Raw genomic sequence first — 12,759 nt, 5'->3', positions numbered from 1 at the left:
GCACGGCCACTGGCGAGCCCCCCGCGACGCCCTTTACTCGATAATTCTCTGCTATGCTCAATGTCAGCGTGCTCGCGCTAAGATTGCTCCGAAACCCTAGTCTAGATTGAAGCTGGTGAATTAAAGGCGAGCATGACTATAGAGTGCGACATCGTGGGAGCTAGTCACCAAGGTCGGTAGAATCTACACGGAATATAAGAAAGAAGCGATACCGGAGGGCTGTGTGGGCATTGCTACTAACCCTAAGGCATTCCCTGACTCAAATCGGCTTTTAGGCCTCCCTTATCATGGCTATGACCTAAGTAACCGGGTGTGTCGAGGCGCCTTATCTAGATTCGGGACTTGTGTTACCATTTCAAGACTTTCGTTGTTCACGGCTGTTCATAAACTCGACTTTAGATCTCAATCCGTTGAAGGCGCCATAAACAATATGTTGATCCTCTTCAGGCTGTTCCAATTCGTGATCTTTCCTCTGTCTCTTCCATGGAAGCGATGTGCATGTGCCTCTACGCGAGCTTCACCGCGCTTGGCATGGAGACACTTGGCTCGGAACTCACGCAAGAACAATCAGATCTGCACCGCTGGGCGGCTGAAGGACTGACGACTTGGTGATACCTTGTGTACGTGGAGGCGGAGGGTGGTCTTGTTAGAATCGCGGCATGGCAGCCCGACCTCTGAGCACGATATCACAGTGTCATTAGATATCGTGCTCTCAGCTCACATTACGCTTATATACATTCCGAGTGACTCAATTGCAGGCAGCACTTAGAGCCCAAGCGCAATGGCGAAATATATTTGCAGACATGTAGCAATATAATATTAATTTGAGGTACTTGGACGGGTCGCAAGTGCAACGTGATATGATGTATATGGGGGGAATTATTGCGAAGAATGTCATTCAACATTCGGTAGATATCTTCTAGATAGGCTTAAATTAGTAGTAGGGACTGGTGGCAATCACTGCGTTCACAGTTAAGTTGTTCCACGTACATTCGAACTCAGTGAAACCACGACTGACTGACTGCAGAATAGTGCATACCTTTCGCGAAAGTGCGAAAATGGCTGATGTGGACGTGTTTCACTCAGTCTTTGGGTTCGGCAAATTGCATGTACAAGGTCTTGGTGCTAAAGGACTTACAAGAACAAAAGAGTTGAGCGAGCCAGTACTCCGCTCCTGGCAGGCACGACAGTTTGTTTGCTCCGGGCTGGGTATGCTCATGGTCTTGCTGAACCTCTGGGATATGTTGACTACCAAGCAGACCGCAACGCGTCTGGTTCTAGAGACGCTTCCCTCGATGGAATGTTTGCACTGTTACAGCTGTCCATGCACCAGAGGGGCTTCTGAATGATCTCACCCTTCGTAGTCTCCGACAGTTGAGCTACAATACAAGGGGCTGGATATTATTGGTGGATGCGCGTTCGCTGTTATGCAGTTGAGCTGATCTCCATGCTTTAATACGATATCTATCAACACATGTGGCCATTGAGCAGCGCTTCGGCAACTCGTGAGGGACCACCCGTCTGGTTGCCTCGTTCTTACCTTGACAGGTGCAGGGGTTCGCTCCGTCAAGAGATTCCTTTCGGACCCATTCTTTCACAGGTGCGACACAGACTCGTACCCAGTCGGAGTCGATCGTGGACGCGCAATAATATGTGGTTTGCTTTTTTTTTTTGCGCGAAAAGAGCAAATTGCATGTTACTCCACGACCGACTCCGACTGGGTGCGAGCCTGGGTGCGACTGTTCACTTTGTTGAGATATTCTTTTTGGTTTGATTACATTTACTTTGATGGGTGCGGGAGTTTGCTCCATTGAGAAATTCCTTTTGCCAGATCTATTACATTCCTGTTAGAGGACTTCTAAAGCAGGAGAGTTGAGCGAGCCAATACTCAGCCCCCGGCAGACACGACAGTTTGTTTGCTTCGCACTGGGTATGCTCATGGTCTTGCTGAACTTCTAGCGCATGTTGACTACCAAGCAGATCGCAACGCGTCTGGTTCCAGAGACGCTTCCCTTAGTGGAATGTTTGCACTGTTACGGCTGTCCATGCTCCAGAGGGGCTTCTGAATGAACTCACCCTTCGTAGTCTTGCCAGTTGATCTCAGCTACGAAATAAGGGGCTAGCTATTATTGGTGGATGCGCGTTCGCTGTTATGCAGTTGAGCTGATGTCCATACAATCTAATATGAAATCTATCAACACATGGCCATTGAGCAGCGCTTCGGCAACTCATGGGGACCACCCACCTGTCTGGTTGCCTCGTTCTCGGGAAGCTTACTGGAGAGTATGCTGTTCCCGAACTTGGAGCAATGTCAGCCGCACATCGCGTGTCAAAGTTGCTCCAACATCAAAGAATGCAGCACGCAGACAGGGATCAGGGTAGTCAACGTGTACTGAGGTCGAGTCGGGCCCACTTAGGATGCTGCGCGTAATCAGAGGGAGGACAGTTGGTACAATTTGGAACACACATCAACAATACACGAACCGTATGTTGAATTGGACGGTGCGGAAGGTTGTTCGGTCAACTCCCTCCAGCCGCTCTCCCGACTGGGTTGGCTTCATGTTTAGGCAGAGTCCTCCTCTCATCAATGTAATGCCTTGTGCTCTTATCCTTCTTTCATGATCTAAGCCATGGAAGTTAACTGCGTATGGAGGTCTATTCCTCTCCTGTCATTGACGTAAACTCGCCAAGGGAAATAACTTGAGGTGGTCAATGACGTATAGGTGATAGGTGGTGTGTCATTTCACCATATCTCCATCCATATATGGCTAAAGTGAACCCGACACGGACGGAGAAGGACAAGTTGCCGGTGCTCTAGTGCCTTTCAAGGACTCGACAGACGAGGTGATGGGAGGCTCCGTCCTTCATTGTGCCGCTGCGGTACGAGGATAGTAGCCCAGCTCTGTGATCTAACCGACAGTATAGCGACTATGACCAACAATCTCGACTGGACATGTCCTAGTACCGCCGGAACGCGTCAGGCAGGTGTGTGTATGTAAATACTTGGGTTAATCATTCCTCCTTTTTAATTGGTCACTACACCTCCGTACTACACCTCCGTTGCACCGAGTAAAATGAAATCCAAGATGATGACGTATGGCATTCGGAATATCCAGAGCCACATAAAAACTCCAGAATGCCTCTGGCTGAACCAGAACCTTCCCCCCACTACTGTATCCTTCAGCCAATTCACCGCACTTCTCTACCTATCCGTACAAACTGAGAATAATGCCAGCGCATCGAAGCATTAAAATTGCGGCATCATACAATGGATTTCGAGCTGGCAGGGAGGACACCTTGCGGGAGACGTTGATGCGTCACCTAGGGACCACGAAACCAAAGTAGGAGGCAAGAGACCATACATTTCCTAACCCTGACCCTGACCCAATCATCAGAGACATTGTCATCGAAGGCATCATTGATGATCAGCGCGTCTCGACACGTCGACCAAATCTAAAGGTTATCGTGGCCGTGAGAGTGGCACACCACGTTCGGATGCTTCTTGAGGCTTCGAATTCAAAGCAGTTGGTGGAACCGATATCCCGCACCGACACCTAAAAACGGTCAACCCAACACGACAACTCAAAAGTGGAGCAGCATTTGGGCAACGCCTTATCAGAGAGATTAAGGACACCCGAATCGGACTTATTTCTTTATTTTCTCACCTTATTTTTGTGTATTTATCTCGACCCCTGCCCTTGGCGCTCTCACGAGCAGCCTACAGTTTGCAGGTTAAATATCCAGAATAAACAACAACAACAACAACCGATATCCCGCGGTCGCATTAAGATCACCCCATGGAATGCCAGACGTAAGCGTGTGTCCTCTCTCTCCCATGACTGCGAACACTCATGCTGTGGTGTATTCAGGAGAAAGGGAGACCCATTCGGCTCCTACGAATGGAACAGAGACCTTCCCCTCCCCTCCCCCTCCCCCTCCGCTGTTGCCATCGAGCTCGAACCCCAATGACACTCATTAATCACATCCCCAGGCACATCTTAAGGTCCACGAGTGAAGCGACACACATTCAAACACCGTACGCAGCACATCTAAAATGTAATACATGTAGTAAATATAACCATTTTGCCACTCTTGATTCGCTTGTTCAACCTCGGCTCACTCATGAGCGATGTCTTTACATGTGAATGGGAATCTGCGACTCCACAGGTTAACAGCTTCTTGAGAATGAGAAGGGCACCCTTGCGGCATTATCAGGTCTCAGGAGAGTATGCCATGATGGTGGAGGGTGCGCGGTGGCTGCGTGTACGATTCAAAACGATGACATTTGAAAGTGTTGAATCGGTATAATTTTTAGCCTGTTCCTACTGAATTTCTGATTTTAGGGGCTACGGTGCCCCACCCCGGAGTTCCCAATAGAGTCTTAACGATTTGGTCATGTTAATGTTTGACGTCGAGATAGTGACCTACGCCGCGACTGCTCACGGTGTTGAGGGTGTGGCACTTTCTTGGTATCTCGACCATCATGCTGGCGAGCGGGGCTCACTCGGGTTTAGGTGTTAGCGTTGCAGCCGCATTCTGCTGATTAACGAGCATGGAATGATTGCCGCTGTTATGCAGTGCTCGATGACTTAAGAGACTTGGGGGGTTGGTATCAATCAGCGGCAATCATACATTTATTGGTGGAACCTCAACAAGAGATCGTTGTTCCGCAGTTTTGTAATCAGAATTCGGGGCATGATAAAACATAACGTCGGCACCGTCGGCGCCCGCATGTTGGTGTGCGAAGATACCACTTCCGTACACGTGTATTGCACCACGTACGCTCTACGTATTGCTTTGGCGCCAATGGTACGATTGGATGCTAAGTATCAGTATCTCCACGTGGGATATAATATATTCAGCTCAAGTCCGAAACGTGCCAGCATGAAGTCAGAAGTGGATGCCTCGCCGCCCGATGCAGCAGAGCCCGCCACTCACGCATACAGAGCGTATATGACGACAGGGACAACCATGAACAACAGAAGACGAACGGAAACGGAAGAAAGCGTGAGATGTAGAGTGGGCATATGAAGCCCAAGCCCGAATAGCACTCAGGACAGTCCCGATGATCTATTGTTCACTTCAAACTGCCACACGGTGAAGATCGCTTGTATTTAAAAGGTGTCTGAAACGCAGTGGAAGACCACCAGACATTGCGAAGTCAATGAGTTGCACGAGAAGGGGCTGAGAATGAGAGGTGGGTCATGTACACTGTATAAGTGAGGAATTTGAGGACCCTGGGTTTTTAAGGAATTGGCAATAATAGAGGACCTTGCCATCAAAGGCATTCAATTCGGGACCGAAAATTTTACAAGACCCGATGCAGAGTAGTACTAGTAGGACATGCTATCTTTGAGATGGTCGTTTCACTCTTGAGCAACCATCTTGTTGTGCATTTCAAATCCATTTGGTTGTCGCCTGTTTAAATACCCGACATCCGGCTTTTGCGGACTGAGTATCTTCCCCCAAAATCAAGTCATGGTCAGTACCAGTATAGTGTCATCTTCGCTCTATATGTATGACTTCAACTCGAGTCTTGCAAGGTACACTCGCTACATGTCTAGGCTCAGTCTCAGCACTTAGGTATGACCAAGCATGTACCGGCAATCAGCACTCGGTGATGTGTATCCACATGGCAACAGTGCGTGGTCACTCACCGCCTTGGCTTTTCCAATCTCTGCGACGTTATAAATACTCATGAACTCATGTTCCAGAATGATTGACGATGAAGCTATTTGCTTCAAATACTTTCTATTGTCCCTCACCATGCATTCAAATGCATTGTCATATGTCGGATTCTCTTTCCTTATCCTCACTCCCCCTTCCGTGGTTCACCTTCTCGGATCCATGTTTTTACCTTTGGCGGAGTGACAGCGATGACTTTGGGCCATGCTTATATATACAAGTGGGAATATATTGGCTGCTCGGGGGGCGCATCCTAAGACCGGATCAGTGCGAAGCCAAGATATATTTATCAGGCGGTCCCGAAGTTGGTCGGAGAGAAAGTAGAGACTGGCCCCTGCCTAGAGAAAGAGTACCTGTGCCAACACAGAGCGAAGATCCGGCCGTGATACGACGAGCGAAAGAGACGAATCAGATTGAACGACTCGGGACTTGAGTTCGAAGTTCCGAGCATCGCAATGCGTTCCGGACTCCCACCCCGCTTGCACGCAATAGCCCCATCAAAGTTGTCCGCTTATCGTTACCTATAACAGTACTGGCATGTTATAGTTGGGTTGTCAGGGGTTTGGACGTCCCAGCATTCAATTGTCGCAGAATGATATTGAAGCCTTTCTCACGGTCAAACGACAAGACGGGTTCAACCTGAACCGGTGCAGGCTCATCACTTGGTTAGTGCAATGTGAGAGGCTTGCAGGAAACATCCTCATCTATCCAGCGTTGGCTACTCATAGTAACGCCTTATCGGCTACAGGTAAATAATGTGCGCCTTCGAGGAAGACGATTTCGCTTCAGTTGCGGTATTTTGAGCCATTTGTCAGCAGAGTCGATTGTCCGCCTTAACCGGACGTTTGACCTGTGTGCGATCCCTGATGAGTGGCTGTACAGAGCTATCGTGCCATGCACAAGCTGAACATCCCCTCATAAAAAGCGCTGTCAAAGAGGCTCTATGGTGTTCTCTCTGCCTTCGTTTTGTTTCCGTCGCGCCATCGAATAAACCCTAAACTTATCTATCCTACCAATGGCGAACTTGCTCCTTGTTTGCATCATTGCGCCGTTTCTGGTAGCCCTCTATGTCTTCCGCAACAAACCAAAGCGATCCAAACCCTTACCTCCTGGGCCAAAGCCAAAGCTCTTTCTTGGTAACGCGAAGGACATTCCTTCCTCTCATAAAGAGCTCAAGTTTGCAGAGTGGGGTAAAGAGTATGGTGGGTGCGACTCTCACTATATTTCCGATTTCGCATCTTCTGACAACGTCAACGTTTCCCTTGATTCGTATCGGGCGAATGAAACGCACCGGCCATTAATCCGCCCCTTCCACAAAACTAATAGGAGACGTTGTATACCTCACCGCGTTCTCGCGGCCCATCATCGTCTTAAACAGTGCCAAAGCAGCTATCGACCTCCTCGATAAACGATCCGCCATATATTCCTCCCGCCCTCACTCTCATATGGCCGATGTCATGGGCTATTCCTCAAGCACACTTCTCGCGCCCTACGGAGACACTTTCCGCCGTGCGCGCAAGCTTCTCAACTCGGCGCTCAACTCGCGTACGGCCAAGACGTACTGGCCCATTCAGGAGGATGCCGTTCATAAATATCTTGCCCGGTTGCTTGAAAAACCAGAGCAGTTTAGAGAACATGTTAAAAGGACGAGCAGTGGTATCATCTTGAAGGTGGCGTATGGGTATGAGTTGAAGGAGGAAGACCCGGTCCTTCCCCTTGTGGAAGCAGCCACTGATTCGTTCGGGCGTGCGGTGGGAGGGGGTTATTTTGTGGATTACTTGCCTATTCGTGAGTTCTTCCCTTTCCTCTTTCCCCTCTTTCCCCCAGCTGACCATTTTTGCCATATAATTCTGGTTTACACAGTGAAGAGGGTCCCGTAGGTAAATCCCTGCTGTGTTACGACCACCCATCTGATCTAGAATTTCCGAAATATATACTTCAATTCAAATACACTTCTTCGGATCATTCTGCACCACCAAAACGAAAAACGCCGCGATCGCAGGCTCACATTTTGGAAGGCCGAAACCCGCCAATTCATTCTCGCGGGTCGATCACTGAGCGTGAGAATACGTGAGGAGTTGTTCGGGTTTGTGAAACGGAAGATGGTATGTTGCTCATTGCGGCTGTTATCGCGCCGATTTCTGGGAATTGATTTTCGGGAAACGCACCATCTTCCGGGATAGGCCGAGGGTACCGCTGAACCTTCGTTCACTTCCACCCTTCTTGAGGCTAGAGGGACGATTACTGGTCTTACTGCGCAGGCGGAAGAAAATCTGATCAAAAGTACTGCTGCTATTCTCTATGGAGGTTCGTTGTGGATCAACTTTCTCCTATCACACCAAATTCTTCCTTCCCTTGTTCACGTTTTTCCCTTTCCTAGCGGGCTCGGACACGACGGCAGCTACGATCGCTTCCTTTATCCTTGCCATGACGATCCATCCAGAGATTCAACTCAAAGCCCAGGCTGAGCTTAATTCCATTGTAGGTTCAGAACGCCTACCCACATGGGACGATCGTCCTTCCCTTCCATACATCGATGCCATACTCAAGGAAACACTCCGATGGAACACCGCTACCCCTCTTGGGGTCCCACACGCCCTCATCCAAGATGATATTTACGACGGGATGCTCATTCCAGGTGGAGCAACTGTCATCTCTAACATTTGGGCAATCATGAGGGATCCAAAGGAATACGAAGATCCCTTTACGTTCAAACCCGAACGATTCCTAGTGGAGAACCCTCCTACGGACCCACATAGTTACGCGTTTGGGTTTGGGAGAAGAAGCTGTCCTGGGAAGGATGTAGCGAGTGCGACGGTGTTTATGAGCATCGCGTGTACGTTGCATTGCTTTAGTATTGGGAAGGCGAAGGATGAGAAAGAGAAGGATATCGAGCCACAGATTGGGTGGACGACTGGATTGGTGATGTAAGTTGTTCCGCAACTGTGCCCCCTTGGGTTTGTAATGCCGAGAAAAAAAACAAACTGATAATATTTAGGCACCCTACGGAGTATGGAGCTACGTTTACACCTCGGTCCGCTAAAGCCGTGGAGCTCATCAAGACGGTCAATTTGGATTGATGAATGATGTTTTGTTCACAAAGGCAGCGAATCCCCTCCCCTCCTCCCTTACCTTGTTATGTTGCAGTGTAGCGATGTAAATACTTTGTTTGGGTTTGTTTGTTTGTTTTTCTTCTAAACAGCTGCTGTCGGGCACGCGATTGGATTAATCCTGTTAGCCATCGTCCCGCCTCAGCCGTATTGACATGCATGACGTGGCATGATGTTTCCGTTTTCCAAAAACATCAATATTGTATTTCATGCACTTCTATTGACACTGACAGAATATTAGAGATTGCAAGGGAAAAAAAAAAAGAAGGTGAGGAAGGCATATGTACAAATCGTTTCCAAGAAGCAGCTTGTTTCCCCGTAAATCTCGCCATGACATGGAAGGAAAATTAAAATGTAAGGGGTGGATCTGGCTTTGCTCTCGCTGGGTTTCGAAGGAAAGAGAACTAGCCATGCCAGTGCCATCTTGCTTCAGTATCGGGTGATCGACGAAGGAATCCTATGCTATTATATACGTCCAGTTTATGCCTCCGCTTTTGCGTGCGTTTGGTTCGATTCAGCAGGGGAATGCTTGAGGGGGAGATCGGGGTAGGGGGGCAACGCGAAATAGTTTAGTCATTAAAGTGGAAAGAAAAAATTACCGATCGCAAGGGCAATCCACTCACTGTATCTTATTTATTCAACCGTTGTTGTATGTTAAACACAACAATAGCTCTTCTTCGGCACCCGGATGTCTTGATGATGTGGACATGCCCACCTTCCAAATGGACGGTAACTGAGTAAGGGCTTGCCCATCATTTCCCAAATGGTCGCCCACATGAGTGGGAGTAATAAAATGAGGGGTACCGCATGAAGGGGGACGTGGTTTGTCCTGTCATGCTTGACTTCGGCAAACGAGCGCTCAATAGGAACGGTAATCGGGTTAGAAGATGAGTACTGGGTGGGCTTGTTGCTGATGGAATCTGAGATCGAGCGGACCTTGAATTCTTCCCCAGTTACCGCATCTCAGGTTGGTACTGTCTCATCATTGTGTGCTAAAACTAGTGTGGATTCACCAGATGAGAATGAGACCAAGTGAAATAAGCTGGCACACCCTCGGAGGCCCTTGAGTTCTTCCCCGTCCCATATGTCCACTGTTGTGTCACAAGATGGTACGGCAATCCCGGATTCATCGAATATGTGGAGGGGACTGAGAGGACCAAACTGGCGTGCTTCCCCGGGCGCTGCATCCCAGATTCATATTGTCATATTATTGGATACTGAAGCTACCCTGGTTCTATGGGACGAGAATGAAACCGGGGACCCATCGGCGTGCCTTTGGAGGACCTTGAATTCTTCCCCACTAGCATTCGCCGCTTCCTAGATCCGTACCGTCTCGTCATGGGGTGCTGGGGCCACCTAGATATATCAAATGAGAATGAGACCGAGCGGATCCAGTCCCGTAAGGCACCAATTTGCTATCCGATAGTGGGGCGACAGACTGACTATCCTGGCGTTGTGAGCCCGGTGATTCCCGCAAGTGCTGTTCCATTAAATAGGACTGCTTGTGAATTGCACTGGCAGCCCCTGTCCACTTGCAGCCAAGTTGATGCGTAGCGGGGTGGTTTGTAAACCCAGCTCTAGTTAGCATCTGTTGATCCGACACAAATGGCGATCGAACTCGTACCGTTGCCTTTGCCTGCTTCAGCCAACCCCGCTTACTTCTCGGAGTTCGGCCGCGAAGTTCGCGGTGTTGACCCTGGTAACATAGACACAGAAACATTCAAGGAAATTGAAGAGCTTCTATACAAGGCAACATCCATTGCAGGACCCTGTTCCCAATCCCCTCTGACATGGTCATTGTGAATTTATTCGTAGCATTCCGTTCTTCTCTTCAAAAATGCCAGACTTACTCCCGAGCAGCAATACGCTCTAACTAAGGTATGCTTGATGTATCGATGACGAGCATCCCGACTGCCTCGAATGTACAACTCTCCACAGGCCTTCGATCCAACGTGCGAGAGTTATGGACATGGGAACAACAAGACAGGAAATAACATGAGATCGATATTGCATCCTGACCTGAAGACAATCCCTCGTATTCCCCAAGTGCAGCTCATTGGGAATGGGACTGTGTACAACCACGAGGGGCTCGCCGAGGTACGAGCAGGGAATACTTCCCGATCGAGTCGCAACTGCTGATATAAATTGCGTTGACATCGTTAGGCGAAACTTAAGCATCCTCATCATAAAACGTTTCATAAAACCCGTATACCTGAAGAAGATGACCTCGAATTCACTCGTTTCTATCGCTGGTGGGTTGGGGGCAAGCCTCAGTGTCTGAAGCGAAGGGCATGACGTCATTGTCATTTTGCAGGCACATCGATGCAGCCCTTTACGATCTCTCTCCGTGAGTCCTAACGTTCTCCGAGAGAAGCTTGACTTATCTGTATTCTGTTTTAGTCCCCGGGTGACGACGCTTTACGGCCTCACTGTACCAAAAGGCCCGCGTCAGACTGTCCGCTATGACGATGGAACCGGAGATGAATTGGACGTCCCTCTCGGAACGACAGCCTGTAAGTGCTATCTTCCTGAATGAAAAATAAGGCCTAAAAACCCATGAATGCAGTCATTTCGACTCGGACCACGTTCAATCTTCTCTCACCCGAGGAAAAGTCTCTCGCTGTTCGAACCAAAGTGCGTTATGCCCCGCATCCATACGTCTGGATGGCGCCTGCACACAGTCGTTCTACCGGCTTGGGAATCGAAACTGAGGGGCTTGAGCTTCCGCTTAGCGAGTTACCAGAATGGGAAGAGAGCAAAGTCAAGACTTTCCCTATGGTATGCGCACTGTACTCCTATAGATATCATTGGACAGACATGGCCCCTTCCAGGTTTGGAAGAATCCACGGACTAGCGATCTTCATGTCCAGGTTCATCCTAGTGCTATCCAGGAGCTCATTATCGACCCTATTCCCGCAGCGAAGCGAGCCTCTGCGGGTTCTAGCGTGCTGTATCCAGAGGGTGCACATTTGAAGGATCTGAAGGAAGTACGAGACCTCGTCTATCGAATCCAACGCCCCACCATCTCACCTCAATTCGTTTATCCCCATGATTGGTAAGTACTATCGAGTATCAATTAGAATATTCACTGCACGTACGACTTTGACACCAAGGGAGGAGGACGATCTTGTATTGTTCCACAATCGTGGACTGATTCACACCGTCGTTGGCGCGTTCCGCGATGACCAAGTCAGGAAGTTCCACCAGTGCAACCTCGCTGGTTCCGATGATCCTGTCGGACCTGGCCCTGGGGATATACTGAAGTATGCATAGATCGTTTCTCCTGGGACCTCTTCCTCCACGTCCAAGGAAGGGGATTCTCGTTGCGTTCAAATTTGGCCCAAGAAGAGGTGTAGGAATAGCCGCACATATCATCTCGTGTTAAATCAGATGCAGATCTGCCTAAATTCTTGCCATCGGTGTGTTACGCGTATCGATATATCCCTTGCTGCCACTTGCGGTATGCCTAGCGATGACTTCCAATTGCTTGCGGACGTGCGTGATTTTCATCCGCGCGACCCTGAACCCTCACCATATGGGGGCTACGTACGTGGATAGTATATTCCCTGAGATTTCCGTCGCGCATTAACTGCGTTTCCGAATGGTATTCCAATGCGGCGACGGAAGGCGATGGGGCGAAGGATGTGTCAACTTTTTCCAGGGAGTTTCTCTGTAGTGACATCCTTAGCTAGAGCACATGGCTTGGCAATGCGTCTCGGGGAGGGGGCTCGGGATGCATGGTCGAGGTAACGGAACCTGTAGCGAGGGTCGGCCCCCCATGGAGGGACGGATGGCATCTTGGCAAAAAACTTTCGAGCACTGTATTTCAATGGTGGGTGACCGCCCCGATAGATAACCGCGTGCGTCTGTGGAGCTGGCTCTGTTTGAGATCCGAAGCGATGACTCCGTGGAGTGGAAAAGAGAAGCTTACTTTCGGTATCTTCTTCAATTCAGCCACTCTCAA

At 49.3% G+C, this 12,759-nt stretch overlaps 4 protein-coding genes across 4 annotated transcripts; all 4 read left to right on the top strand.

Moving 5' to 3' along the window:
- Positions 1-3,228: 3,228 nt before the first annotated feature.
- On the top strand, positions 3,229-3,558 carry EI90DRAFT_3124119 (uncharacterized protein; the record flags this gene model as incomplete). Its single annotated transcript, XM_039063682.1, has 2 exons — positions 3,229-3,341; positions 3,396-3,558. The coding sequence occupies 2 exons, from the start codon at positions 3,229-3,231 to the stop codon at positions 3,556-3,558; spliced, it is 276 nt and encodes a 91-aa protein (XP_038915797.1).
- Positions 3,559-6,294: 2,736 nt separating this feature from the next.
- EI90DRAFT_2996452 (cytochrome P450) lies at positions 6,295-9,049 on the top strand. Its single transcript, XM_039056214.1, has 7 exons — positions 6,295-6,887; positions 7,012-7,473; positions 7,549-7,561; positions 7,688-7,790; positions 7,869-7,992; positions 8,066-8,612; positions 8,684-9,049. Exons 1-7 carry the CDS (start codon positions 6,701-6,703, stop codon positions 8,763-8,765), a joined length of 1,518 nt encoding a protein of 505 aa, XP_038915796.1. The 5' UTR covers positions 6,295-6,700; the 3' UTR covers positions 8,766-9,049.
- A 1,348-nt stretch (positions 9,050-10,397) lies between these two features.
- EI90DRAFT_3059628 (uncharacterized protein) lies at positions 10,398-10,767 on the top strand (the record flags this gene model as incomplete). The annotated part of the gene is made up of 1 exon (XM_039060447.1): positions 10,398-10,767. One exon carries the CDS (start codon positions 10,401-10,403, stop codon positions 10,596-10,598), a length of 198 nt encoding a protein of 65 aa, XP_038915795.1. The 3' UTR covers positions 10,599-10,767.
- EI90DRAFT_3059620 (taurine catabolism dioxygenase) lies at positions 10,414-12,047 on the top strand. Its single transcript, XM_039060446.1, has 8 exons — positions 10,414-10,544; positions 10,611-10,673; positions 10,734-10,892; positions 10,959-11,047; positions 11,110-11,142; positions 11,196-11,308; positions 11,362-11,576; positions 11,627-12,047. The coding sequence occupies exons 3-8, from the start codon at positions 10,791-10,793 to the stop codon at positions 11,852-11,854; spliced, it is 780 nt and encodes a 259-aa protein (XP_038915794.1). The 5' UTR covers positions 10,414-10,544; positions 10,611-10,673; positions 10,734-10,790; the 3' UTR covers positions 11,855-12,047.
- Positions 12,048-12,759: the final 712 nt, after the last annotated feature.

Source organism: Cantharellus anzutake (genome assembly GCF_015039405.1).
Source record: "Cantharellus anzutake strain C23 chromosome Unknown EI90scaffold_25, whole genome shotgun sequence".
In the NCBI taxonomy this organism is placed as follows: domain Eukaryota; kingdom Fungi; phylum Basidiomycota; class Agaricomycetes; order Cantharellales; family Hydnaceae; genus Cantharellus; species Cantharellus anzutake.
The sequence above is the reverse complement of the archived record's forward strand: the minus strand, read 5'-3'. Positions and strand labels throughout refer to the sequence as shown.

What these genes read in the sequence shown, in the direction of transcription:
- EI90DRAFT_2996452 (XM_039056214.1), top strand. Translation starts at nt 6,701, where the DNA reads ATGGCGAACTTGCTCCTTGTTTGCATCATTGCGCCGTTTCTGGTAGCC. An exon ending in AGAGTGGGGTAAAGAGTATG is followed by an intron (nt 6,888 to 7,011) that starts GTGGGTGCGACT and finishes CAAAACTAATAG; the next exon opens with GAGACGTTGTATACCTCACC. An exon ending in GGTTTGTGAAACGGAAGATG is followed by an intron (nt 7,791 to 7,868) that starts GTATGTTGCTCA and finishes CTTCCGGGATAG; the next exon opens with GCCGAGGGTACCGCTGAACC.
- EI90DRAFT_3059620 (XM_039060446.1), top strand. Translation starts at nt 10,791, where the DNA reads ATGAGATCGATATTGCATCCTGACCTGAAGACAATCCCTCGTATTCCC. An exon ending in CCCTCTCGGAACGACAGCCT is followed by an intron (nt 11,309 to 11,361) that starts GTAAGTGCTATC and finishes CCATGAATGCAG; the next exon opens with TCATTTCGACTCGGACCACG. An exon ending in TCAAGACTTTCCCTATGGTA is followed by an intron (nt 11,577 to 11,626) that starts TGCGCACTGTAC and finishes GGCCCCTTCCAG; the next exon opens with GTTTGGAAGAATCCACGGAC.